Below are 25,530 nucleotides of genomic sequence, written 5' to 3' on the forward strand. Positions count from 1 at the left end.
AAAATTAACTGGTAAAGTTGTTGGAAAAATTATTTAATTGTAATATTATTACATATTAATAAAGTAAACTGCACTTGAACTCCAATTGTAAACAACAATCAATAAAATGTTGGTCGATAAGCTTTCCTTTTTGGCCGCAACCTTCCAACAACCAGACGTAGCCGTGATTGTCTAGTGGTGGGGTCCAACGTTGTGACCGTGGCAACCCAGGTGCGAATCCTGGTCAAGGCAACGCTGCAAATACATTGTCACGGAGTTGGGTTTTTTTTTTTTTTTTTAAATCTTATTTTCCTGTGTTTTATCTGTTAAGCGATTAAGATGTATTTTAGCGCCAAGCTGGTGAAGGATGTCGCAATAATTCTTCTTGTTAAGTAAAGAGGAAAGAGGAGACTTTTCGAACAGCATATTCTATACAGGTTCGCAAATTAAGTGCAAAGAAAATTGTAATTTACATACAAAATGCAATTATGTTTCTTTATGGGGAAACTTTATCTGAAGTAACAAGCAGATGAAAATATTAATACGATTTGGTGAAAAACAATAACAAAGTTTCCAAAACGGGCTACATTTATTGGTGGTTTTTGCACAAGTAAAAATGTTACAGAGCGGCAGGTATAGGGTTAAATGAGAGCACCGAACACTTTATTTTATTTCGAGTAGTTTCGTTTCATAATTTGTAACTTCTTCGCCAAAGTTTCCATGTAACTCAAAATTGTTCTTTTCAGTTATTAAGTTATTTATTATTTTTACATTTAGAAAATAATATGCATTTTAACATTAATCCGCTCTCCTTTACCAATACTGGTGGGGCGCCAGCGTTGCCAGGCTAGATGCGGCGTGCTCCCCTTTTCGACCCCATACCCCATCAAAAAAGAAAAATTAGCCCCAAAAGCAGACAGATTGATAAAGTTAACATCAGTTCATCCAATATAATATTGAGCAGTGTTTAAAAATTTATAAAAAGATATTAAGTCCCCGAGTATTGTTGCTGTCATACCCAAATAAATGATAATACGCAAGGAATCTTTAATTATAGCGACTAGTAAATTTATTCGGAGGTATAAAGTTCGAAGGGGCAGCGCATCCATTTTTTCTGGTAAGTGTGACGCAATGAATCCAATGAATGAACCAAGAACCGCTATTATCAGCCTTTGTTGTGCTTCGCGTATTCGCACCCGTACACAAAACTTAAATTAAATGTTTGAATTAACGTTTAAACATTTAAAAATCTGAGCTGTGCTGCTTTTTTCTCACTGCACCCTGAAGCTGTGTTGTAAGGCGACGCGACACAGATAATTAAGCAACATGGCGTTTGCAACAAAAGGCACAACAACAAAATTTGCCGGCCGGCGAGCAGTACGGCAATACGAAGACGAAAGCAAAAGGAAATCAAGGAAAATATTTGAACGCCGACTTTGAAACGCACAAGCTGTGTGGGGATTGTTCTCGTGGATAAGTTTGACTTTTCAAAACAAATATATTATTTAAAATAAGTTAGAAACATGCTGCCCCAAGATAGAAACATTTTAAGGTGCTAGATTAGTTCGAAATTTTGAATGCGGAGCATATAATTTCAGAAATACAATTTCTTGCAGGCAACATACAAGCCAGAACCAGAGTTCGAATCAAACAGGGTCTTCGAGACGCGTCGGTGGAAAGAGCGGCACCCCAAATAGATCCAACAACAACCATCACTCCAAGATGAGCTCCAACTCGAAGGCGGATCCCATCTCACTGAGCTTCCACGACTCGTGTCTGCGGCTGTCCGACGTGAAGCTGCTGCATGGGCCCCGCTGGCTGAACGACCAGATTTTGAGCTTCTACTACGAGTACCTGACGCACGTGAAGTACAAGACAAACGACGATATCGTCTTCATAGCCCCCGAGGTGACCCAATGCATGAAGTACATGGACGACCAGGAGCTGGAGCAACTCATGGATCAGAACAAGGCCACTAGGAAGCCATTTATATTCTTCGCCTTGAATGACAACATGAGCTTCGAGGCCGGTGGCACGCACTGGTCGTTGCTGGTGTTCTCGCGACCGGAGAAGACGTTCTATCACTTTGACTCGTACGGAAACAACACTAGCAACTCTGTGGAGCTGATGAACAAGGTGAAGGAAACTATGGACATGCGCTGTACGGTGAGGCTTGTAGCTGCTGTGAGGAGGCCTAGGGTTTTTGGGATCCGCCGAAAATTAGGCACCGTCTAACGAGAGGCAAGACAAACTCTCTTTAACAGTCGGCAAAGAGGGCCTGGGATCAAAGAGTGGGTCAGAGCCAGGTCAGACTTCCTCGTCGAAAGGAGAGCGAGTTCGAAGTCGAAGTCGGACAAGATAAACGGCTATAAATAGATGGCATTGGACGCCATTGCGGGATTCCAAGCCTGGTCGACAGCATTGTATTTTGTTCTCCAAGTGTCCTCTATAGTGCCAGCCGTAGTTGAATATTCAAAGAAAGAAAAAAGAGAAAAACCATATAAATACAATAACTAGTGAAAAGTAGCCAGGAAGTGAGACGGTGATTAGTGAAACCTCTTCGATACACCCTTTCGACGGGTCACCCGTTTGGGTAAGTTGTGGAATAAAAAAAAAGACAGCCTAGCGAAAGAGTATAAAGGTGTTCTGTGGGTGCAAATTTCCATAGGTCTTAAATTGGAGGAGGCTCGTCTTCCACGACCGCCAGCTGAAATTCGTAGAAATTCGCCGGAGCTTTGGGTCGTCGCCTTGGAGCAGTTCGGCGAGCCAGAGAGGAGAGGCCAAAGAGTGCCCGGCAGACGGCAGCCGCGTCGGCTTGTTCATCGCTCCGCGTATGCGTCCATCCCCCGTGCGCATGGGAGGAGGCAAAGAAAAAAAAGTGTTCTTCAGTGGCGACAAATAGTGGCAGATCGAGTTAGAAAATTTCTTATAGAAGGCCAGCCCCGCCCAAAATAACAATAACAAAAAAAAAAGAATCAAATATAAGAAACAAATAACGGATCGTAGTCAGATGCTCTAAGCATCAATACCCGAGTTATTTTATTCTCCCTCTCATTTAGGCTTCTTTAGCTCTCTATCCCTATCTATCTCTCTCCACCTAACTTTGCGCTGCGGGCGAGCCCCCACATACCGGTGCCCGATAAGCGCCGCTAATCTGCACATAGGAATGCAAGACTGAGCGCAGAGGAATGTAAGGCGGCGTGAGGGACGGGAAGAAAAGAGACAGGCAATCACCGTTAAAATTAACTCGATCTGCCTGAGCCATTCGGTCGTCATCTCAATTTTTTGTGTGTGTGCGAATTGTGTGTGTTCTTTTTTTTATACTTTTCAGGGGCCCAAATCGGAAGCGCTTCGTCGATGGAGGTTCCTGTAAGTCGTTCAATTGAATAAATAAAATATGTATATGAAAGTTCGAAAAATATATAAAAATATGAAAGTTCGCCACGGGAGCGCACCCAATTAGTGGGTTGAAAAGAGAGGGCATCAGAAAGTCACCTCTTGATTCTTTTCCCTACGCCTCTCGTACATTACACCTTCTCTTTTGGTGGATCGCTATGCCAGCAATTGCTCACATAAAATTTTCTTACATTTCTTTTCTTTTCACTCCTATTCAAATCATCTGTTCTCTCTCATATCTAGCCTAAGCTTCTTATTTATTTACAGTACTTTACGCAAATTATTTAAAATTAAGTCGTAGCCAATACTCGGGAAGGGCAAATGAGAACATTAAATTACTGGGGATCACTAATTTTAGTCATTAGAAATAAATAAACGTTTATAATGTCTGAGTAGAAGAAATAGTGTTTGATCTCCTGCAGCAAGCCCCTGTAGGTCTCGCATAATATAAGGGGTCTTGTAACAAATTATGTGGTATCGGGCACAGCAAGACCAAGGTAGGGTGGGCGAACATCACTCCTCATGAACAGCTGAGGAATTCTTTTCGTTGTCCGTTCACCAGTGCAGTTATTGTCTTTCGTTTTAGGTGTTGTGCTTTCCGTCCGGTTTCATATGGCTTATTGACACGCATTAAATGTAGAATAATAATAGGGTAGGCCTCAGCTTAGGAGCAAATAAACAAGAACACCACACTCGTGGCCGACGAGCCAGTAGCCGGAAAATTGACAGCGTGCCGCTTCAAGCTGAGAGGACCATCTCGCCTACATCGTGGTTGCACGTGACATTTATTATTATTTTTGGCGCCCAACGTGGGGCCTCACTGTTAGGTGGGAATTATTACAATTTGTACTTAGGGGTGTGGTTCACGAACAATGACCTAAAACAAACCTTCACTTTTAAAATTTTCCTTCCATCGACTGTTCGATGTCTTTATTGAAGACAAAGAAACGCAAATCATTTCCGCTTTCATTCAGTTCTCTTACGGATCTTTGGAACACCGATAGAAAACTAAGCCCCAGGGTATGTTTCCGGGCCACGATTCTAAGGGTTCTGAGTGAGTTTGACTTATTTCTGTACAAATAGCCTGATTGTCGTGATTAATAGGAATACTACTAGAATAGCTTTAAGAAGCTATCTGTTGTCCATGTCATTTCAGTCTGCGCTGTAAGTGCTACTCAACTTTATGCCTGAGGGACCAAGGGAAAACTGAACCGTCTTGGATTCACTGGTGATGCATTTAGCTTAAGTGCACTCCTGACCACGGATCATTTCATTAAGTGCCTCAGTTTGCTTTGTCTTATCTTTGTTTGGCAGTTTGGATCACTGCTTCTATAAGCGCTGTTGGACGCAGGTGCGCAGAATTTAGAATTACCACTGCCCACGGCCTAGGTGTTCTAACTTGCCAGAAAGTATTTTCCTCTTTAGCTGTACTTGGTGAAATAATTCGGACAATTAAGAGAGGCTCTGCAGGGAGCCAGGCTAGCTGGGAGATCAAACCATTAGAATTTTTTTGTATTATTTTTTTATTTGAAACTGTTGAGTTGAAAGTTTTTTGTTTAATTAATATTCAAATTTCATTTCACTTTTAAATTTCCTTATTACATATATATAAGAAAACATACATAACCTTTACGAGTTAAGCAGATAGTTTTTTTAGTAAACACCTATAAGAAGAAAGATGGGCTTGGATCGGTCTGATGATGAAGGGGCAAGCGCCTCAGCAATCTGTTGCAGGCTGTGCAAAGTCACAATGGCCCCGAAGATGTTTATAGAACTCCTTGTCAGCATGAATTCCATAAAACATGCATGCGAACATACCTTAAGACACAAACAACCTGTCCAGTTTGCAATGCGGTTTGTAGTGCCCCAACGGCTGGTCAGCCTCCTCTGGTGCCTGGGAAGACTAGACAGCAGACAAAGTCAGTTCTCGCGGGAGGCAGTAAGCAATCCCAAGCAGGGTCGGAGGGTCAAGCGTCTATTTCAAGTCAAGCGTCTACTTCAAATCAAGCGGCTAATTCAAATCAAGTGTCTAGGGAGATCAGGGCGGCTATTAGGGGTATGCAGAATGAATTACTTATCCACCTGACGGAGAAGATGTCTCAAATGATAAGTACCACTGTAGAAGCTCGTCTAGCTTCTAATGCGCAAATTCCGCAGCCGTCAGTAGGGAGCCTGAATATGAACGCTTCTTTGGATCAATTGCTAGAAATTCCCGAGGGGAACCAGGGCGCAGTTTACACACCTCCACTCCGGACTTCGCTCTCTAGATCAGCAGCATCTGATTTAGCTCAGAGACCTGACAAGGTGGGTCATATAATGAATAATTGGAAGCTTCGCTTTTCGGGAGCCTCAGACTCCATAAGCGTGGATTCATTTATATACCGAGTAGAGGCCCTTACCCATCAAACGTTGGAAGGGAACTTTATGCTGTTGTGCAGCAATGCAAACACTCTGTTTGAAGGGAAAGCATCTGATTTTTATTGGAGGTATCACAAGACAGCTGGCTCAGTGCGGTGGATGGATCTGTGTGAAGCGTGGACGAAGCCTTGGGAGAGGATGCGGAAGAATTCTCGGAATCGGAGTTTGGGGAGGAGATAGCAGCTTTATCCTTGGTGTGTTGGAATTGTCGAAAAGAAGGGCACCGTTACCACGACTGCGTAGCTAAACGGAAAATATTCTGCTTTGGCTGCGGAGCGCCAAACACGTATAAGCCATCTTGCAAAAAATGTCAAAAAAACACCAAGGAGAACACGGCAGAGTCTCGTCGGCTGACCAGTGTTCCGCAGAGGGGGTCGGCGAAACAGGACTAGATGTAGCAAGTGGCGAAACGCAAGGAGAGCCTTCTCGGGATTTTGGGGAGGCGGAACCACCGATAGTGGGATGGCATATGAAGTTGATAGAGGGTAAGAAGTTAGAACCTCCAGTGGAAATTGTTAAGTCAAGGAGACTAACTAGAAATGCACGTAGGATCAAGGCCCATTTTAATTCTCTCAAATGTATTAATGAGATAAGGAAAAAGGAGGGAGATAAGAGGCCTTATGCCGAAGTCAAGTTACTGGATAGAACCGTAGTAGGATTGCTAGATACCGGCGCCGGAATGAGTTGCGTGGGTGGTCAATTGGCAAAGGAGGTAGTATGCAGTAAGAAACCATTTAAATTGGTGTCGTCCAATGCTTTTACGGCTGATGGAAAGAAGCATCAAATAGTAGGAAAGTTAACAACTAAGATAGAGTACCGTGGGGAGTCTAAAAACATAGAGCTATTCATAATTCCTAATTTAAGTCAAGATTTATATTTAGGTATTGATTTTTGGTCCCTTTTTGAATTATTACCGTCCGAATGGAAGATTTCCGAAATTTGCGAGAGTTCTGATGTTCATACACTTACGTCTGCTCAGGAGGCGGCGTTAAACCAGGTTATTTCCCTATTTCCATCCTTCGCTGTGTCGGGTCTGGGAAGAACAGATATGCTTTGTCATACCATCGATGTGGGGGATGCGAAGCCCGTAAAGCAGAGACATTTCTCAGTCTCACCGGCTGTTGAGAAATTGCTGTACGGGGAAGTTGATAGGATGCTGAGATTAGGGGTGATTGAGGAGTCAGGAAGCGCTTGGTCTTCTCCGGTGGTACTGGTCCAAAAGCCTGGGAAAGCTCGTCTTTGTCTGGACAGTCGAAAAGTAAACGCGGTGACAGAAAAAGATGCGTACCCGTTGCCCCAGATTGATGGCATCTTGAGTAGATTGCCCAAGGCAGAATATGTAACTAGCCTGGACTTGAAAGATGCATTTTGGCAAATACCTTTGGAGGTGTCGTCGAGAGACAAGACTGCGTTCACCATACCAGGGAGGCCGTTGTACCAATACAAGGTCATGCCGTTTGGTTTATGCAACGCCTCACAAACCATGTCCAGACTCATGGATAAGGTAATACCCGCCGCTCTCCGAAATCAAGTTTTTGTCTACTTAGATGACCTGCTGGTCATTTCAGACACATTTCCCTCGCATCTTGAGGTACTGCGTTCGGTGGCAGAACACATTCGTCACGCAGGGCTGACCATAAATATAGAGAAGAGCAGATTCTGTAGGAGATCCGTAAAATATCTAGGTCACGTAATTGGCGAAGGCGGCATTAAAACAGACCCGGAAAAGATTTCCGCCATTACTAAGTTTCCGCTCCCAAGAACTCTCCGAGCCCTAAGGAGCTTCCTTGGAATGGCCGGGTGGTATAGGAAATTTATACATGATTTTGCTTCACTATCCGCCCCTCTAACAGACTTGCTAAAACAAAAAAAAAAATTCGTCATGTCCCAGGATGGAATAGAGGCCTTTGAAAAATTGAAAGAAACGCTGTGCAAGGCGCCAGTTTTAAGAAGTCCTGACTTTGGAAAGCCCTTCTATATACATTGCGACGCGAGCAATACGGGAGTAGGGGGGTACTAGTCCAAAAGACGGAAGAAGGGGATGAGATGCCGATAGCTTTCGTGTCTAAAAAGCTGAATAAAGCCCAGCGCAATTATACAGTGACCGAGCTAGAATGCCTGGCGGCCTTAGTGTGCATTAAAAAGTTCAGAGCTTATGTCGAAGGTCATCAATTCACCGTGATAACGGATCATGCCTCACTGAAGTGGTTGATGTCCCAAAATGATCTGCACTCGAGGTTAGCTCGATGGGCACTAAAATTGCAAGGTTTCCGATTTAGCATCGAGCACCGAAGGGGAACCCAGAACATAGTCCCAGATGCATTGTCAAGGGTTCACCAGGATGAGATCGCAGCAATAGACAAGAGTAATGGGCTCCTGGTGGATCTAGATTCTCCTCACTTCAGAGCGGTAGGGTATCTTGAATTGGTGCAGCGGGTAAAGAGCAACCAGGAACGATTGCCATACGTAAAAGTGGTCGACAACTTAGTTTACCGGAGAGCTGAGCATGCGAATGGCGACTTACTTCATGACTCGTTTGCTTGGAAATTATGGGTGCCTAAGGAATTGATCGGCGAGATCTTAAAACAGTCACATGATGATCCGTTAGCCTCGCATGGGGGTATTCACAAGACCTTGGAGCGCGTCCGTAGGTACTACTTTTGGCCAGGATTGGTTAACGATGTCAAAGCTTATGTGAACAATTGCAGTGAGTGTAAGACCACAAAGGCGCCAAACTTTACCTTGCGGCCACCCATGGGAAAGCCGGCCGAATCACAAAGATTCTTTCAGCGACTATACATTGATTTTCTTGGTCCATATCCTAGGTCACGAAGTGGTCACGTCGCTATTTTTATCGTGTTAGACCATTATTCTAAATTTGTTTTCCTCAAAGCCGTTAAGAAGCTGACAGCTGATGTAATTATCAAATACTTGCGGGAGGATCTCTTTCATACTTTCGGGGTGCCCGAAACCATAGTGTCCGACAATGGATCCCAATTCAGGGCTGAAAAATTCCAAAGCCTTTTAAAAAGCCACCGTATCTCACATACCTTGACAGCGGTACACGCGCCACAGGCAAATGCCTCCGAGAGAGTCAATCGCTCAGTGATTGCCGCCATCAGAGCGTATGTGCGTCCGGATCAAAAAGATTGGGACGAGAATTTAAGCAGCATTTGTTGCGCGCTGAGATCGTCCATCCACTCGGGAGTAGGCGCTACGCCATACTACATGGTGTTTGGTCAGCAGATGATCACTTCTGGTGGCACTTACTCTCTGCTGAGATCACTAGAGATGTTGGAAGACAGGGCGGCAGCTTTTACAAGAGAGGATTCCTTGGAGTTGGTCAGGAAGAAAGCACGTGAAGTAATGGATAAGCAAAATGCACGTAATGAAAAGCAGTATAATCTAAGATCAAGAGAGATAGTATACCAGGTTGGGCAGGAAGTTTATAGAAGGAATTTTAAACAAAGCAACTTCCAAGCTGGATACAACGCTAAGCTTGGGCACACCTTCGTAAAGGCTAGAGTTCGGAGAAAGCTAGGAAATTCGCTTTATGAGTTGGAAGATTTGCAGGGCCGAAGCATTGGGAAATACCACGGGAAAGATATCCGCCAATAACAGCTACAAGCGGTTCATCCTTGTGAGCCTTCTGCACCCCAAGTCTGATCTTGGCAGGGGGAGTTGTACGGTGAGGCTTGTAGCTGCTGTGAGGAGGCCTAGGGTTTTTGGGATCCGCCGAAAATTAGGCACCGTCTAACGAGAGGCAAGACAAACTCTCTTTAACAGTCGGCAAAGAGGGCCTGGGATCAAAGAGTGGGTCAGAGCCAGGTCAGACTTCCTCGTCGAAAGGAGAGCGAGTTCGAAGTCGAAGTCGGACAAGATAAACGGCTATAAATAGATGGCATTGGACGCCATTGCGGGATTCCAAGCCTGGTCGACAGCATTGGATTTTGTTCTCCAAGTGTCCTCTATAGTGTCAGCCGTAGTTGAATATTCAAAGAAAGAAAAAAGAGAAAAACCATATAAATACAATAACTAGTGAAAAGTAGCCAGGAAGTGAGACGGTGATTAGTGAAACCTCTTCGATACACCCTTTCGACGGGTCACCCGTTTGGGTAAGTTGTGGAATAAAAAAAAAGACAGCCTAGCGAAAGAGTATAAAGGTGTTCTGTGGGTGCAAATTTCCATAGGTCTTAAATTGGAGGAGGCTCGTCTTCCACGACCGCCAGCTGAAATTCGTAGAAATTCGCCGGAGCTTTGGGTCGTCGCCTTGGAGCAGTTCGGCGAGCCAGAGAGGAGAGGCCAAAGAGTGCCCGGCAGACGGCAGCCGCGTCGGCTTGTTCATCGCTCCGCGTATGCGTCCATACCCCGTGCGCATGGGAGGAGGCAAAGAAAAAAAAGTGTTCTTCAGTGGCGACAAATAGTGGCAGATCGAGTTAGAAAATTTCTTATAGAAGGCCAGCCCCGCCCAAAATAACAATAACAAAAAAAAAAGAATCAAATATAAGAAACAAATAACGGATCGTAGTCAGATGCTCTAAGCATCAATACCCGAGTTATTTTATTCTCCCTCTCATTTAGGCTTCTTTAGCTCTCTATCCCTATCTATCTCTCTCCACCTAACTTTGCGCTGCGGGCGAGCCCCCACATACCGGTGCCCGATAAGCGCCGCTAATCTGCACATAGGAATGCAAGACTGAGCGCAGAGGAATGTAAGGCGGCGTGAGGGACGGGAAGAAAAGAGACAGGCAATCACCGTTAAAATTAACTCGATCTGCCTGAGCCATTCGGTCGTCATCTCAATTTTTTGTGTGTGTGCGAATTGTGTGTGTTCTTTTTTTTATACTTTTCAGGGGCCCAAATCGGAAGCGCTTCGTCGATGGAGGTTCCTGTAAGTCGTTCAATTGAATAAATAAAATATGTATATGAAAGTTCGAAAAATATATAAAAATATGAAAGTTCGCCACGGGAGCGCACCCAATTAGTGGGTTGAAAAGAGAGGGCATCAGAAAGTCACCTCTTGATTCTTTTCCCTACGCCTCTCGTACATTACACCTTCTCTTTTGGTGGATCGCTATGCCAGCAATTGCTCACATAAAATTTTCTTACATTTTTTTCTTTTCACTCCTATTCAAATCATCTGTTCTCTCTCATATCTAGCCTAAGCTTCTTATTTATTTACAGTACTTTACGCAAATTATTTAAAATTAAGTCGTAGCCAATACTCGGGAAGGGCAAATGAGAACATTAAATTACTGGGGATCACTAATTTTAGTCATTAGAAATAAATAAACGTTTATAATGTCTGAGTAGAAGAAATAGTGTTTGATCTCCTGCAGCAAGCCCCTGTAGGTCTCGCATAATATAAGGGGTCTTGTAACAAATTATGTGGTATCGGGCACAGCAAGACCAAGGTAGGGTGGGCGAACATCACTCCTCATGAACAGCTGAGGAATTCTTTTCGTTGTCCGTTCACCAGTGCAGTTATTGTCTTTCGTTTTAGGTGTTGTGCTTTCCGTCCGGTTTCATATGGCTTATTGACACGCATTAAATGTAGAATAATAATAGGGTAGGCCTCAGCTTAGGAGCAAATAAACAAGAACACCACACTCGTGGCCGACGAGCCAGTAGCCGGAAAATTGACAGCGTGCCGCTTCAAGCTGAGAGGACCATCTCGCCTACATCGTGGTTGCACGTGACAGCGCTCTGCCAAGTTTTGTCCAATGCGCTGCCTGCAGCAGGCCAACGGCTACGTGTATGCCGCAACACGTCATTTGTATGACCGACCACATTGCCGACTATCTAAATAGGTATGAGGTGATTGATGGACTACCGCCGCTGCAGGTTGACACCGTTAAAGCCAAACGCACGGAACTGCTCAAGCTGATCTTGTCGCTGGGCGGCAAGGACTAGACGTCGTTTCTTTCCTCCATTTGCTAGTTTTAAGTTATCGAATGAATATTGTAAATGTATCTGTTCGGAGCAGAACCCATCCGATTAGCTGCTTGCCAAATAGCACCTAATTCTTGGCCCTCAGCCGCTTATTTTGTTTGTTACTTATGTCTATGTCACTCATTTGTTTGTTAAAGCTTTGCGCTTGCTTGCCCTGCTAAACGCTCTCTGCCAGCTCGCTCTTCGCTATCTCCGCTTTGCGTCTGCCTACCGACGTCGGCCGAGCGAAGCTGCGCTTAGCGATCGGAGCGGCAATGTAAAGGGCAGGCAAGCCACACTTGCAATTTGGATGTCACGCATTAAAGAACATATCGTAATTTTATTTCTGCGCCGAGTTTTATTTAATTCGAAATAATTAGTCGGCCGATTGGGGATAAAAAACATTATCTCCACATAAAATTTGGTGACCCCGACGTGATCTCTGAGTTGCAGTGTCAATTAAAAATCATTCGCGATCGACAATCGTTAGCCCTAGCAAATTTTCGGCGGTTAAGCACAATTCGGTGCTAAAACACACTTACATACACCTACATACACGCATTGCTGGCTATTAATTTCTCTGTCGCGACAATTCGGTCAGTGCAGTGCGGTAGGCAGTGCAGCGAACTCACTAATACACACAAGCGGAGTACAAAGCGGAATCGGACAGCTCGCACAGCCGCACAGCTAAAGGCATTAGCTGTAATCCCTTTGCTTTCGGTTCCCACGTTTATACGTATACAGGGTGTCTTTTTCGGTCGTGCTGAGTGACTCTTTTAAAACCTCAACATGGCAGCACCTGAGCCTACCAATGTCGCGAACGCAGCAATGCCGAGTGATGTAGATTTCTACAAGCACAAGGCCGAGTCCATCGCGCGCCAACTAAAGGCCATGGATCGCTTTCTCACCAAGGAAGAGCTTGCCGAGTTAGATGAGGCAGAACTTCAAGCTCGCTTAGAGCAAATCGAGCGAATGAATGCGGATTTCGATGCCGCTCAAACGAGCCTTGAAAGGCTGGATTTCCTGCAGTTCCTCCATGATGCCCGGCTGGACTTTTCGAATGTTTATGTCAAGGTTAGGTCCAGGCTGTCGCGGGAGTTGATGGCTGCTCGCACGGTAAATGTTGCCAATTCAACGGCTCGGCATACTCTCGAGGGGAATTCGTCGTTGTTCGCCTATAATAGTATAGGCCGTTCTCGAATGCCCGAGTTGCAGCTTCCGCGATTCGGGGGGAACTACATGGATTGGCCAGAATTCCACTCGATGTTCTCGACAATGGTGCACAAAGACCATCGTATACCAATCATCGAAAAATTCCAATATCTTCGTGGATGTCTAGATGGTGCTGCGCTGGATACGATTCATTCCTTGGAACTTTCTGAGGAGAATTACGACAAGGCGTTGACTTTGCTAATGTTGCGATTCGATAATAAACTGTTACATTTTCAGGCACACGTCAACGCTATTTTCGGGCTGCAAGGGGTGGAGAAGGGCTCAGCTATCGGCTTGCGCGCGCTCAGCGACAAAATCAATTCGCACTTGCGTGCACTTCAGACCTTGGCGACCCCGCAGGAGATTTCGGATGGGTTGCTGATCTTCATCATAGGCACGAAACTGGACCACAAAACAAAGGAGAAATGGGAAGAGAACTTGAAGACGTCAGGATTGCCTCGGTGGTCAAGCATGGCCTCATTTTTGGAAGCGAGATGTCGGATGCTGGAGAATTTGGGATCAGCCATGGCAACAAGTCCTAGTCAACAGGTGGGAGAAGACAATCCTGTCACCCTTATCACCTCCAGTAACGACCATCCTAACCCCATATGTAACCATTGCAATTCCTCCGAGCATTACATATCTAGATGTCAGGCATTCCTGAATCTCTCTGCGTTTGAACGATACAAAGAAGCAAAGAAGAGCCGCTTGTGTTTGAACTGCCTCAACAAAGGCCATGAATTGCAGAGGTGCAGGTCAGGACTTTGCAGGCATTGTCAGGCCAAACATCACACGCTACTCCACATTCCATCGGGAACTGGTGCTTCATCTTCCTCTTCACCGGCCGAGGAATCGATCCAGCAAGAGGCCGCGACTGTGCTTCTAGCAAGCGGGTGTTCTAGCCCTCCCCCCTCGATCCAGAAATCTCAGCCTAGCCAGAACGTGTTGCTACCTACTGCCCTCGTCCATGTAACAGATCGTTATGGAGCACTTATCCCATGTCGTGCCATTTTTGATTCTGCATCACAGGGAAACTTTTTAACATCTAGACTTGCTGGTCAGTTTCAGTTGGATCATTGCTCGTCTTATGTTCACATCTCTGGAATCGGAGATTCCATTCTACCTTCGAGCAAGTCTGTACATATAGTTGTACAATCCCAAGACGCAAGCTATCGAGCTTCCTTCGCTGCAATTGTCACCAACTCAATTACGGAAATGCAGCCTAACTTCGGCGTAGACGCAAAGGATTGGCCAATGCCGAATAATCTAAAACTAGCTGATCCTAATTTCTCCAAGCCCCAACGTATCGATCTGTTGATAGGTTCTGGTTTGTTCTTCGATTTAATGTGCGTCGGACAGATTCGACTATCAGCCCAATTGCCAACATTGCAGGAGACTAAACTTGGTTGGATAGTATCAGGAAGCATTGATAGCTCGGAGAATAAGCGTGCAGCTTTAGCCGCTTTTGAAAATTCCTCGTGCATCTCTATTGACGATTTTCGACCCACAACGCTGGAGTACCAAAACTTAGAGCAGCAATGCAGGAAGCAGCTGCTCGAGTGCCAGGTGCAAGTGGAAAAACTGCGATCGGAGAATCAGGAACTGCAGCGCGAACTTTTCCATATATTAAAAACCTACATATCCACGCCAAATGAAATTCAACTTTCAACAGTTTCTACATTGCCAAATTTCCTGCCATTCTACGCAATTACAGAGGTTCCCGATGATCAAGACGTAGTCACGACAAGCCGCCTTCGTAAAGAAGCGCCGATTGCTGCGTTCGACGATCATCCCAGCGTAGCCGCCAGCTGCGCCCAAGCAAGCATCTTCAAGAGGGCCGTTGGAAAAATAGCGGTTCTGCCCCTTCAGGATGGATCTGTTGAAACCCTTTGCCTTCCAACGGGGGGTGAATGTTCGGAGCAGAACCCAGCCGATTAGCTGCTTGCCAAATAGCACCTAATTCTTGGCCCTCAGCCGCTTATTTTGTTTGTTACTTATGTCTATGTCACTCATTTGTTTGTTAAAGCTTTGCGCTTGCTTGCCCTGCTAAACGCTTTCTGCCAGCTCGCTCTTCGCTATCTCCGCTTTGCGTCTGCCTACCGACGTCGGCCGAGCGAAGCTGCGCTTAGCGATCGGAGCGGCAATGTAAAGGGCAGGCAAGCCACACTTGCAATTTGGATGTCACGCATTAAAGAACATATCGTAATTTTATTTCTGCGCCGAGTTTTATTTAATTCGAAATAATTAGTCGGCCGATTGGGGATAAAAAACATTATCTCCACAGTATCATTTACAGAAAACCGCTATACATTCATACTGACACACACACACATACAACCTGAAAAAGGTGAGAGAGGTACGCAAACATGTGAATACGATACCCATTAATTAATTTTAATTTTGATTTAATTCCACGAAGACATTTAGAAAATGTTTATGTGGAAGCCAGTGCCAGGCACGGTAGTGAAATAACACACCCCACAGAAGGAGGTGCACTCGATATGTTTGAAAAGGATTAACTTACAAATAAAGATTTGTTTACGCGCAATCGATATCAAAACAAATTTAACAGTGTTATCATATTTGTTTATTTAGTTTAGAAGCGGAACCAGTCGAGACGTTCCATGCCGTCTTTCGTTTTGAAAGTAAACGAATTATCTCATGTTGCAATTATTTATTATACATAAATGCATTTTAGAAACATAAGGAGAATGCACGGCCTCCCAGGCAGAGCACGAGACCCAGTAATTACTATTATTAATTATTAAAAACATCTATGAAATATATAAAACCACATCTAAAACTGATATAAGGAGGCACTGTAGTACACCCATACAATTAATACATTTCTGAGGCCAAAGGCCGCAGGTTCGACATACGTCGATACCGCCGGGCGGGAGGGTTTGTTTGTGTTACAGTGGGTGGGGGCGGGGACAGATGAGAAGTGGAGTGCCCCCCTTCTACTAACTAGGCTTCTTGTACGCTTTACACCCTGACTTGGGGTCGCGTCCAGCCACCAAAGGCTCGCTCCAGCTCCTCCGGAACAGCCAGGCAGAGACGATCCTCGTTAAAGTTGGCAATGATCTGAACACCCAGGGGCAATCCTTCGCTGCCCTTTCCCAACGGAACAGCCGTGGCTGGGAAGCCTAGTACATTCACAATGCCCGTGTAGGCAAAGTTAAGGGGTCGCGTCACAGGCTCATTATGATAGGGCGCCACGGTGGGGAGTGTGGGATAGATCAGCACTCCATTATTTCTGCGAGCCGTGCTTGCACTGGGCACTGTCCATTATCGCAGTTGACAAGCCAATGAACGTGTGTTTGGAAGCCCCAAACAGCCATTTGAAAAGCTCCCAATAGGTGTTGATGTCATGCTCCAAATTGCCCAATTGGTAGGCGAAGCCGTGTCCACTGTCGTCCCGCATGTTGGCAAACCAAATGGCAGCCGATTGGCGAAATAGCGGCAGCTGGATGCGTTCCACCTGCTTGCTGGCAAACTTCTCGCTCAGGTGCCGGACAACTCGTTGCATGGCCTTCAGTGAAAATATTGGATAATCAGTAATTAGTATGTTAATAATTATTATACACTGATACCTTTTGTAGATCGGGGTCTACTGAAGACACTAGGCGGGCACCGCCATCTGACTCCTGACAGAAGAACTTCATCTTGCTTAGATCCACTTCCTTGTCGAGATTCAGCAGATCGGCCTTTTCGCCAGACATGATTCTAAGCATTGGGCGCAGGTCCTCCGCAAAGCGCGACATTGACATTGGAAGGGTGCAGGGAACTGGCCCACATTGGAAACCACCAGCTTGCTTGGCTTATGTCCGAAGATGCCGTTGAAAAAGGCCGGCATGCGAATGGAGCCACCAATGTCAGAGCCAAGACCAAAGGCCGAGGCAGCCGCAGACTGAATGAGCCGCGCACCTCTCGTCGATCATACAAGCCAGCCGTGTGGAGCATACCTAGAACACAGGTAAATTTTCATTTATAACTGTTTTAGTTCAGTTTTAGTTTAGTTCGATCTCACCCTTGACCGATATGCAGTCTTTTGTGGTGATGGGAACACCCAGAAAGGGCTTCTGCTTGGCCAATTCCTCCACGGTGTGCTGACCGGACTTGATCAGCTTATCTGCATCGGCTGCCTCTTGGAAAGCCTGGTCGTATCTCTCGTCCACCACACAATTCAATATGGGATTCACCTCCTTGATGCGGCGTATGAACGACTCCATTACCTGAACGCTGCTAAGCTATTCGATGACATGAGAGGTTATTATACTGATGGCTAGAGTATCTATATCAAGATCTACTCACTTCCTGGTTGCGTATCTTTCTTGCAAGCGACGATGCCGATTCGAGCAGATTGGGGTCCGTTATGGGTGGCATGCTCTCGCTCTTCGCGCCATAGATCAGGCGGAAAAGAAAACGAATGCAGGCCTGCAGTATACCAAAGATATAGAAACCTATGACGCGTGACAAGGTCACGTGCTGCGCCATCTTGCATGGGTGGAATGTAGCTTTTTATTTTTTACTGGGAATGGCTGATGATCGCGTCTGTGTCTTGGTTCTGGGCCATGTGTTGTGGATCTGGAAGATTTCGACAAATTAAAAATTACAAATGTGTATCATTTAATTTTAAAGAATACATATTTTGTATTCTTTTGTATTGAATACAACCACTAACCATACAGTACATATATAGATGTGCCAGTTCATACAACGAAAGCGTCCCACACTGGCTAGCGCGTTCAGTACCCCAGAGTGACGTCATCATGAGAGAGAGAGCGCAGAGAGAACATCTTTGCATGTGTTAGTACACACGCAATATGTTTCGGCAAAAATATGTGATTGTATGCTTTTTCAGATTTTTTGAACTCTCTCAGGTCTGGTTCTGTTTTGTTTAAGGAAGGAAAATAATGTTTAAAATAAGGAAATAAATGTGTAATTATATTATTGTAATATTTTATATTTTGTGGTATAAATCAAACAAATAACAGCTTTTATTTCATTTCCCGCGCCCTAGTGTACCATACCCCCACCCCCTGCCCATTCTTCATTTATTATGTGGCGGTAGGTCAGTCCATCAAAAGACCCAAAACAAGAACCAAACTCAAATTTCAGTTCTAGCGGCCAGCAATACTAAACACACACACGCAAAGTACGTGAGAATGCATGTGCACCCATACACTAAAACATGCTGGTGGCAAAACAGAACCAAACCTTCAAAAAATCTGAAAAAGCATACAATCACATATTTTTGTCGAAACATATTGCGTGTGTACTAAACATGCAAAAATGTTCTCTCTGCGCTCTCTCTCTCATGATGACGTCACTCTGGGGTACTGAACGCGCTAGCCAGTGTGTGACGCTTTCGTTGTATGAACTGGCACATCTATATACTGTATGGTTAGTGATACAACGTTGTGGCCGTGGTAACCCAGGTTCGAATCCTGGTCACGGCAATGCTGCAAATGCATTGTCACGGAGTTGGGTTTTCTTTTTTTTCTTTTAAATCTTATTTTCCTGTGTTTTATGTGTTAAGCGATTAAGATGTATTTTAGCGCCAAGCTGGTGAAGGATGTCGCAATAATTCTTCTTGTTAAGTAAAGAGGAAAGAGGAGACTTTTCGAACAGCATATTCAATACAGGTTCGCAAATTAAGTGCAAAGAAAATTGTAATTTACATACAAAATGCAATTATGTTTCTTTATGGGGAAACTTTATCTGAAGTAACAAGCAGATGAAAATATTAATACGATTTGGTGAAAAACAATAACAAAGTTTCCAAAACGGGCTACATTTATTGGTGGTTTTTGCACAAGTAAAAATGTTACAGAGCGGCAGGTATAGGGTTAAATGAGAGCACCGAACACTTTATTTTATTTCGAGTAGTTTCGTTTCATAATTTGTAACTTCTTCGCCAAAGTTTCCATGTAACTCAAAATTGTTCTTTTCAGTTATTAAGTTATTTATTATTTTTACATTTAGAAAATAATATGCATTTTAACATTAATCCGCTCTCCTTTACCAATACTGGTGGGGCGCCAGCGTTGCCAGGCTAGATGCGGCGTGCTCCCCTTTTCGACCCCATACCCCATCAAAAAAGAAAAATTAGCCCCAAAAGCAGACAGATTGATAAAGTTAACATCAGTTCATCCAATATAATATGGAGCAGTGTTTAAAAATTTATAAAAAGATATTAAGTCCACGAGTATTGTTGCTGTCATACCCAAATAAATGATAATACGCAAGGAATCTTTAATTATAGCGACTAGTAAATTTATTCGGAGGTATAAAGTTCGAAGGGGCAGCGCATCCATTTTTTCTGGTAAGTGTGACGCAATGAATCCAATGAATGAACCAAGAACCGCTATTATCAGCCTTTGTTGTGCTTCGCGTATTCGCACCCGTACACAAAACTTAAATTAAATGTTTGAATTAACGTTTAAACATTTAAAAATCTGAGCTGTGCTGCTTTTTTCTCACTGCACCCTGAAGCTGTGTTGTAAGGCGACGCGACACAGATAATTAAGCAACATGGCGTTTGCAACAAAAGGCACAACAACAAAATTTGCCGGCCGGCGAGCAGTACGGCAATACGAAGACGAAAGCAAAAGGAAATCAAGGAAAATATTTGAACGCCGACTTTGAAACGCACAAGCTGTGTGGGGATTGTTCTCGTGGATAAGTTTGACTTTTCAAAACAAATATATTATTTAAAATAAGTTAGAAACATGCTGCCCCAAGATAGAAACATTTTAAGGTGCTAGATTAGTTCGAAATTTTGAATGCGGAGCATATAATTTCAGAAATACAATTTCTTGCAGGCAACATACAAGCCAGAAACAGAGTTCGAATCAAACAGGGTCTTCGAGACGCGTCGGTGGAAAGAGCGGCACCCCAAATAGATCCAACAACAACCATCACTCCAAGATGAGCTCCAACTCGAAGGCGGATCCCATCTCACTGAGCTTCCACGACTCGTGTCTGCGGATGTCCGACGTGCAGCTGCTGCATGGGCCCCGCTGGCTGAACGACCAGATTTTGAGCTTCTACTACGAGTACCTGACGCACGTGAAGTACAAGACAAACGACGATATCGTCTTCATAGCCCCCGAGGTGACCCAATGCATGAAGTACATGGACGACCAGGAGCTGGAGCAACTCATGGATCAGAACAAGGCCACTAGGAAGCCATTTATATTCTTCGCCTTGAATGACAACATGAGCTTCGAGGCCGGTGGCACGCACTGGTCGTTGCTGGTGTTCTCGCGACCGGAGAAGACGTTCTATCACTTTGACTCGTACGGAAACAACAACACTAGCAACTCTGTGGAGCTGATGAACAAGGTGAAGGAAACTATGGACATGCGCTCTGCCAAGTTTCGTCCAATGCGCTGCCTGCAGCAGGCCAACGGCTACGACTGCGGCATACACGTCATTTGTATGACCGACCACATTGCCGACTATCTAAATAGGTATGAGGTGATTGATGGACTACCGCCGCTGCAGGCTGACACCGTTAAAGCCAAACGCACGGAACTGCTCAAGCTGATCTTGTCGCTGGGCGGCAAGAACTAGACGTCGTTTCTTTCCTCCATTTGCTAGTTTTAAGTTATCGAATGAATATTGTAAATGTATCATTTACAGAAAACCGCTATACATTCATACTGACACACACACACACATACAACCTGAAAAAGACGAGAGAGGTACGCAAACATGTGAATACGATACCCATGAATTAATTTTAATTTTGATTTAATTCCACGAAGACATTTAGAAAATGTTTATGGGGAAGCCAGTGCCAGGCACGGTAGTGAAATAACACACCCCACAGAAGGAGGTGCACTCGATATGTTTGAAAAGGATTAACTTACAAATAAAGATTTGTTTACGCGCAATCGATATCAGAACAAATTTAACAGTGTTATCATATTTGTTTATTTAGTTTAGAAGCGGAACCAGACGAGACGTTCCATGCCGTCTTTCGTTTTGAAAGTATGCGAATTATCTCATGTTGCAATTATTTATTATACATAAATGCATTGTAGAAACATAAGGAGAATGCACGGCCTCCCAGGCAGAGCACGAGACCCAGTAATTACTATTATTAATTATTAAAAACATCTATGAAATATATAAAACCACATCTAAAACTGATATAAGGAGGCACTGTAGTACACCCATACAATTAATACATTTCTGAGGCCAAAGGCCGCAGATTCGACATACGTCGATACCGCCGGGCGGGAGGGTTTGTTTGTGTTACAGAGGGTGGGGGCGGGGACAGATGAGAAGTGGAGTGCCCCCCTTCTACTAACTAGGCTTCTTGTACGCTTTACACCCTGACTTGGGGTCGCGTCCAGCCACCAAAGGCTCGCTCCAGCTCCTCAGCAAAAGCCAGGCAGAGACGATCCTCGTTAAAGTTGGCAATGATCTGAACACCCAGGGGCAATCCTTCGCTGCCCTTTCCCAACGGAACAGCCGTGGCTGGGAAGCCTAGTATATTCACAATGCCCGTGTAGGCAAAGTTAAGGGGTCGCGTCACAGGCTCATTATGATAGGGCGCCACGGTGGGGTGTGTGGGATAGATCAGCACTCCATTGTCGCCAAGGAGACGCTGCAGCTCGGACCGCAAATCGTTGCGCTTACGGACCATGTGATCATATTTCTGCGAGCCGTGCTTGCACTGGGCACTGTCCATTATCGCCGTTGACAAGCCAATGAACGTGTGTTTGGAAGCCCCAAACAGCCATTTGAAAAGCTCCCAATAGGTGTTGATGTCATGCTCCAAATTGCCCAATTGGTAGGCGAAGCCGTGTCCACTGTCGTCCCGCATGTTGGCAAACCAAATGGCAGCCGATTGGCGAAATAGCGGCAGCTGGATGCGTTCCACCTGCTTGCTGGAAAACTTCTCGCTCAGGTGCCGGACAACTCGTTGCATGGCCTTCAGTGAAAATATTGGATAATCAGTAATTAGTATGTTAATTATTATACACTGATACCTTTTGTAGATCGGGGTCTACTGAAGACACTAGGCGGGCACCGCCATCTGACTCCTGATAGAAGAACTTCATCTTGCTTAGATCCACTTCCTTGTCGAGATTCAGCAGAGCGGCCTTTTCGCCAGACATGATTCTAAGCATTGGGCGCAGGTCCTCCGCAAAGCGCGACATTGGCCCCAGCCCCAAGAAAGAGTTCTGCTCGTCGCTGAAGGGTGCAGGGAACTGGCCTACATTGGAAACCACCAGCTTGCTTGGCTTATGTCCGAAGATGCCGTTGAAAAAGGCCGGCATGCGAATGGAGCCACCAATGTCAGAGCCGAGACCAAAGGCCGAGGCAGCCGCAGACTGAATGCAGCCCTCACCGCCACTGGAGCCGCCGACAATGCGATTTGTATCATACGCATTACGCGTCCGTCCATGCACCGTGTTGCTGCTCTCCCACCACATGCACACCTCGCCTTGCGCATCAACGCCATGGCATCCGCATCCTTAGAGCCGCGCACCTCTCGTCGATCATACAAGCCAGCCGTGTGGAGCATACCTAGAACACAGGTAAATTTTCATTTAGAATTATTTTAGTTCAGTTTTAGTTTAGTTCGATCTCACCCTTGACCGAAATGCAGTCTTTTGTGGTGATGGGAACACCCAGAAAGGGCTTCTGCTTGGCCAATTCCTCCACGGTGTGCTGACCGGACTTGATCAGCTTATCTGCATCGGCTGCCTCTTGGAAAGCCTGGTCGTATCTCTCGTCCACCACACAATTCAATATGGGATTCACCTCCTTGATGCGGCGTATGAACGACTCCATTACCTGAACGCTGCTAAGCTATTCGATGACATGAGAGGTTATTATACTGATGGCTAGAGTATCTATATCAAGATCTACTCACTTCCTGGTTGCGTATCTTTCTTGCAAGCGACGATGCCGATTCGAGCAGATTGGGGTCCGTTATGGGTGGCATGCTCTCGCCCTTCGCGCCATAGATCAGGCGGAAAAGAAAACGAATGCAGGCCTGCAGTATACCAAAGATATAGGAACCTATGACGCGTGACAAGGGCACGTGCTGCGCCATCTTGCATGGGTGGAATGTAGCTTTTTATTTTTTACTGGGAATGGCTGATGATCGCGTCTGTGTCTTGGTTCTGGGCCATGTGTTGTGGATCTGGAAAATTTCGACAAGTCAAAAAATTACAAATGTGTATCATTTAATTTTAAAGAATACATATTTTTCAATCCATCTATCAGCAATATTAGGAAAATTCGTATTTCTGTCTGAAATAAATTGTATGTGGCTCAAAATATACACAATATTGCAGCCTTCAGTGGTAAATCAATAATTACGGGGGGAAAAAATAAGATAATAGTTCCCAATTATGGCCCAAAGTCACCCACACCCACATTGAGAAGGAGAACGTAGTAAACAAATTACTTTGAAATATTCCCCATCTACACTCTATTTTGAATCATTCCAATACTACTTTTTCTGTAAATCTACTTCGAATTTATCTAGTTTATTCAGCTTAAGCTGAAACTTCATTCCTTTACTGGCTGATTGGCTCAGGCTGAGTATATTTGAGTATACCCCTAAACGGACTGGCTGGTTATTCCCGTTAGTTTCGACAGACGTGATTTCATATCTTATCAGAAATGTAGTATTAGGTTGGGAGAGCATTTACGATGCCTCAAGCAATGGTAGATAAAGAGGACCCCCCCCCCATACCTCAGTGGAGTAAAGAACCGAACCCCAATAACCCATATATGTATGTACCAATGCCCATAAACTTTAACTATTTTGCTTAAAAGCTGAGGCAATACATAAAAACTTATCAGCATTCAGCGCTCTGAGAACAGGGAAAATGTATACCCAAATGAGTCATACATCAGGTCAAAGCCGTCTGCACAGACGCGATAAAAGTAATAATAGCAATCCTCGTACAGCAACTAGTCTGTACAGCAACAGTCTGGTCTGTGATTACCAGGAATGGAATTAAACTTTCCGACTGCTTATCGCATTGGTTTTTGGATGTCGAGAGCAGGCTATCAGCTTGTAGGTCGGCTAAATGAATTTCCAGACATTCGAATGGGCACTGTAACGTAATAAATACTTTCAGTTAGGGGCTGGGAATCGATACGCGGTAGAGGCTATAGGGCAAAGTTTTTAATGTTTTGGTGGGCAGTGATGCACAACGATAATCGCACAATAGCATTCCTTTAAGTGGACAATCTGGATAAGATAGGCTATAAATGATTTCACAAATAGCAGGCGACAAAGTCCCAGCACAAGTTCGAGGGGCTCTTGACACAGCAGCCCCACAAACCTTCTATTCTGATTTACGAACACGAGTCCGGCACGAACAAGACCTGTTGCTATCCGCGCATATTTCCCCAAGCTATAGTTTAGAATAGGATAGCTATTGATTTGCAAATACGGCCTCATTTTGAAGCATACATATACATATGTAGGGGGTGGGAGTGTAATGTGGTACGAATGGGGGTATTCATATGTATGCAGGACAGCAATCTGAACTGCGTACTGGCAATGACATCATTTCTCTTGCCAGATCTTTTGTTTGGATTATAAATAAAATTCATCAAGTTTCATTTTCAGAGTGTTCATTTCTAGTCTTGGGAGCGGGGAAAAAACCCACAAACGAAACATAGGAGTAGAGGTTGACGTCACAAGAACCAAACTATACAGACGGATTGCAATTGAATATGTATAATTCATGTTCATTCGATCAGAGATGCACACAACAAACTCAGCAATGTAGTTTTTTCGTTTAATAATACTTTGGAACCGGTTCACAGCAAAAGCGGTTAGCAATGAATGTGCAAACTAAATCAACTTCGCAGTTGGACAAATGCACAAAAAAGATAAAGTACACACAGATACACACTGCGCACTATTGCGCGTCGATAAATAGCAAACACTGTAATGAATGTACCCGCGAAGAAAAAGCAATGGGATCTGTGTGATATTTTGCTGGTTAAATACTAGCGTACTTCAAAGGGAAAATTATTTCCTTTCGCTTGGTTGCACGGTCAAAGTTTATTTAAAATGCAGCGAATTTTAAAGCTCGGAAGCTCGTGACAAAAACAAACAGCAATCGATGTTCCGCTAGTGCTGAGAGGCCAGCGATATATCGACTTTGTTTGTTTTTGGGGCACTATCGATGCACATTTTGCTCACTATCGAGAAAAATAGCAACATTGTTTTCATTCCATTGGCGTTGCCGATCAATGAGACAAGAAAGTATAAACGGTATTTTGATCATAGTTTTAATTTCTATTTTGAAATAAGACGCCGATAAGTTCCACTTATCGCACAAAAATATCGATTCAAGGATTATGCTGTGATTCCGAAATATGAACCATTTAACGAGTTGCACGCAACAGCTGTTTATACCAGAGTATTGTTGTGATTTTCAATTCCAAGCCATTTAACAGATTATGTCTGATTTATCGCACAAATCCGCTACCAGCAATACGCTTCTTGGGTCGCCACAGGGAGTGCCCTTACCGAGAGCCTCTGCTGGCCTTCAACTGTCCACCACAGCGCCGCAAAACTCAAATCCAATGCCGATT

General features: G+C 44.6%; 2 protein-coding genes, 1 long non-coding RNA gene and 2 pseudogenes across 4 annotated transcripts; 3 read left to right on the plus strand and 2 right to left on the minus strand.

Moving 5' to 3' along the window:
* Positions 1–1,248: 1,248 nt before the first annotated feature.
* LOC117189855 (sentrin-specific protease 8-like) lies at positions 1,249–11,108 on the plus strand. Its single transcript, XM_033394924.1, has 5 exons — positions 1,249–1,531; positions 1,596–2,150; positions 9,487–9,908; positions 9,957–10,228; positions 10,647–11,108. The coding sequence occupies exons 1-3, from the start codon at positions 1,503–1,505 to the stop codon at positions 9,548–9,550; spliced, it is 648 nt and encodes a 215-aa protein (XP_033250815.1). The 5' UTR covers positions 1,249–1,502; the 3' UTR covers positions 9,551–9,908; positions 9,957–10,228; positions 10,647–11,108.
* On the plus strand, positions 2,824–4,515 carry LOC117189856. Its single transcript, XR_004473587.1, has 2 exons — positions 2,824–2,892; positions 3,311–4,515. It is a non-coding gene; the product is annotated as an uncharacterized LOC117189856 (long non-coding RNA).
* A 4,551-nt stretch (positions 11,109–15,659) lies between the features above and the next one.
* On the minus strand, positions 15,660–17,546 carry LOC117189853 (annotated as a pseudogene).
* Positions 17,547–19,041: 1,495 nt separating this feature from the next.
* On the plus strand, positions 19,042–20,851 carry LOC117189854 (sentrin-specific protease 8-like). 2 transcript variants are annotated; one of them, XM_033394923.1, is made up of 2 exons: positions 19,042–19,264; positions 19,764–20,851. In XM_033394923.1, the coding sequence occupies exon 2, from the start codon at positions 19,870–19,872 to the stop codon at positions 20,515–20,517; it is 648 nt and encodes a 215-aa protein (XP_033250814.1). In that variant the 5' UTR covers positions 19,042–19,264; positions 19,764–19,869; the 3' UTR covers positions 20,518–20,851. The 2 variants fall into 2 exon arrangements, with proteins under 2 accessions (XP_033250814.1, XP_033250813.1); XM_033394922.1 differs by lacking the exon at positions 19,042–19,264 and adding an exon at positions 19,440–19,699.
* Positions 20,852–20,954: 103 nt separating this feature from the next.
* On the minus strand, positions 20,955–25,032 carry LOC117189852 (annotated as a pseudogene).
* Between the last annotated feature and the right edge of the window lie 498 nt (positions 25,033–25,530).

The sequence above is a fragment of the Drosophila miranda genome (assembly GCF_003369915.1).
Source record: "Drosophila miranda strain MSH22 chromosome Y unlocalized genomic scaffold, D.miranda_PacBio2.1 Contig_Y1_pilon, whole genome shotgun sequence".
Lineage (NCBI taxonomy): Eukaryota > Metazoa > Arthropoda > Insecta > Diptera > Drosophilidae > Drosophila > Drosophila miranda.

Excerpts from the sequence above, each read along its gene's own strand:
- LOC117189855 (XM_033394924.1), top strand. The coding sequence starts at position 1,503 with ATGCTGCCCCAAGATAGAAACATTTTAAG. Across the intron at positions 1,532-1,595 it reads CAAGATAGAAACATTTTAAG|GCAACATACAAGCCAGAACC; the intron begins GTGCTAGATTAG and ends AATTTCTTGCAG. Across the intron at positions 2,151-9,486 it reads GACATGCGCTGTACGGTGAG|GCTTGTAGCTGCTGTGAGGA; the intron begins GCTTGTAGCTGC and ends TTGTACGGTGAG.
- LOC117189854 (XM_033394922.1), top strand. The coding sequence starts at position 19,671 with ATGCTGCCCCAAGATAGAAACATTTTAAG. Across the intron at positions 19,700-19,763 it reads CAAGATAGAAACATTTTAAG|GCAACATACAAGCCAGAAAC; the intron begins GTGCTAGATTAG and ends AATTTCTTGCAG.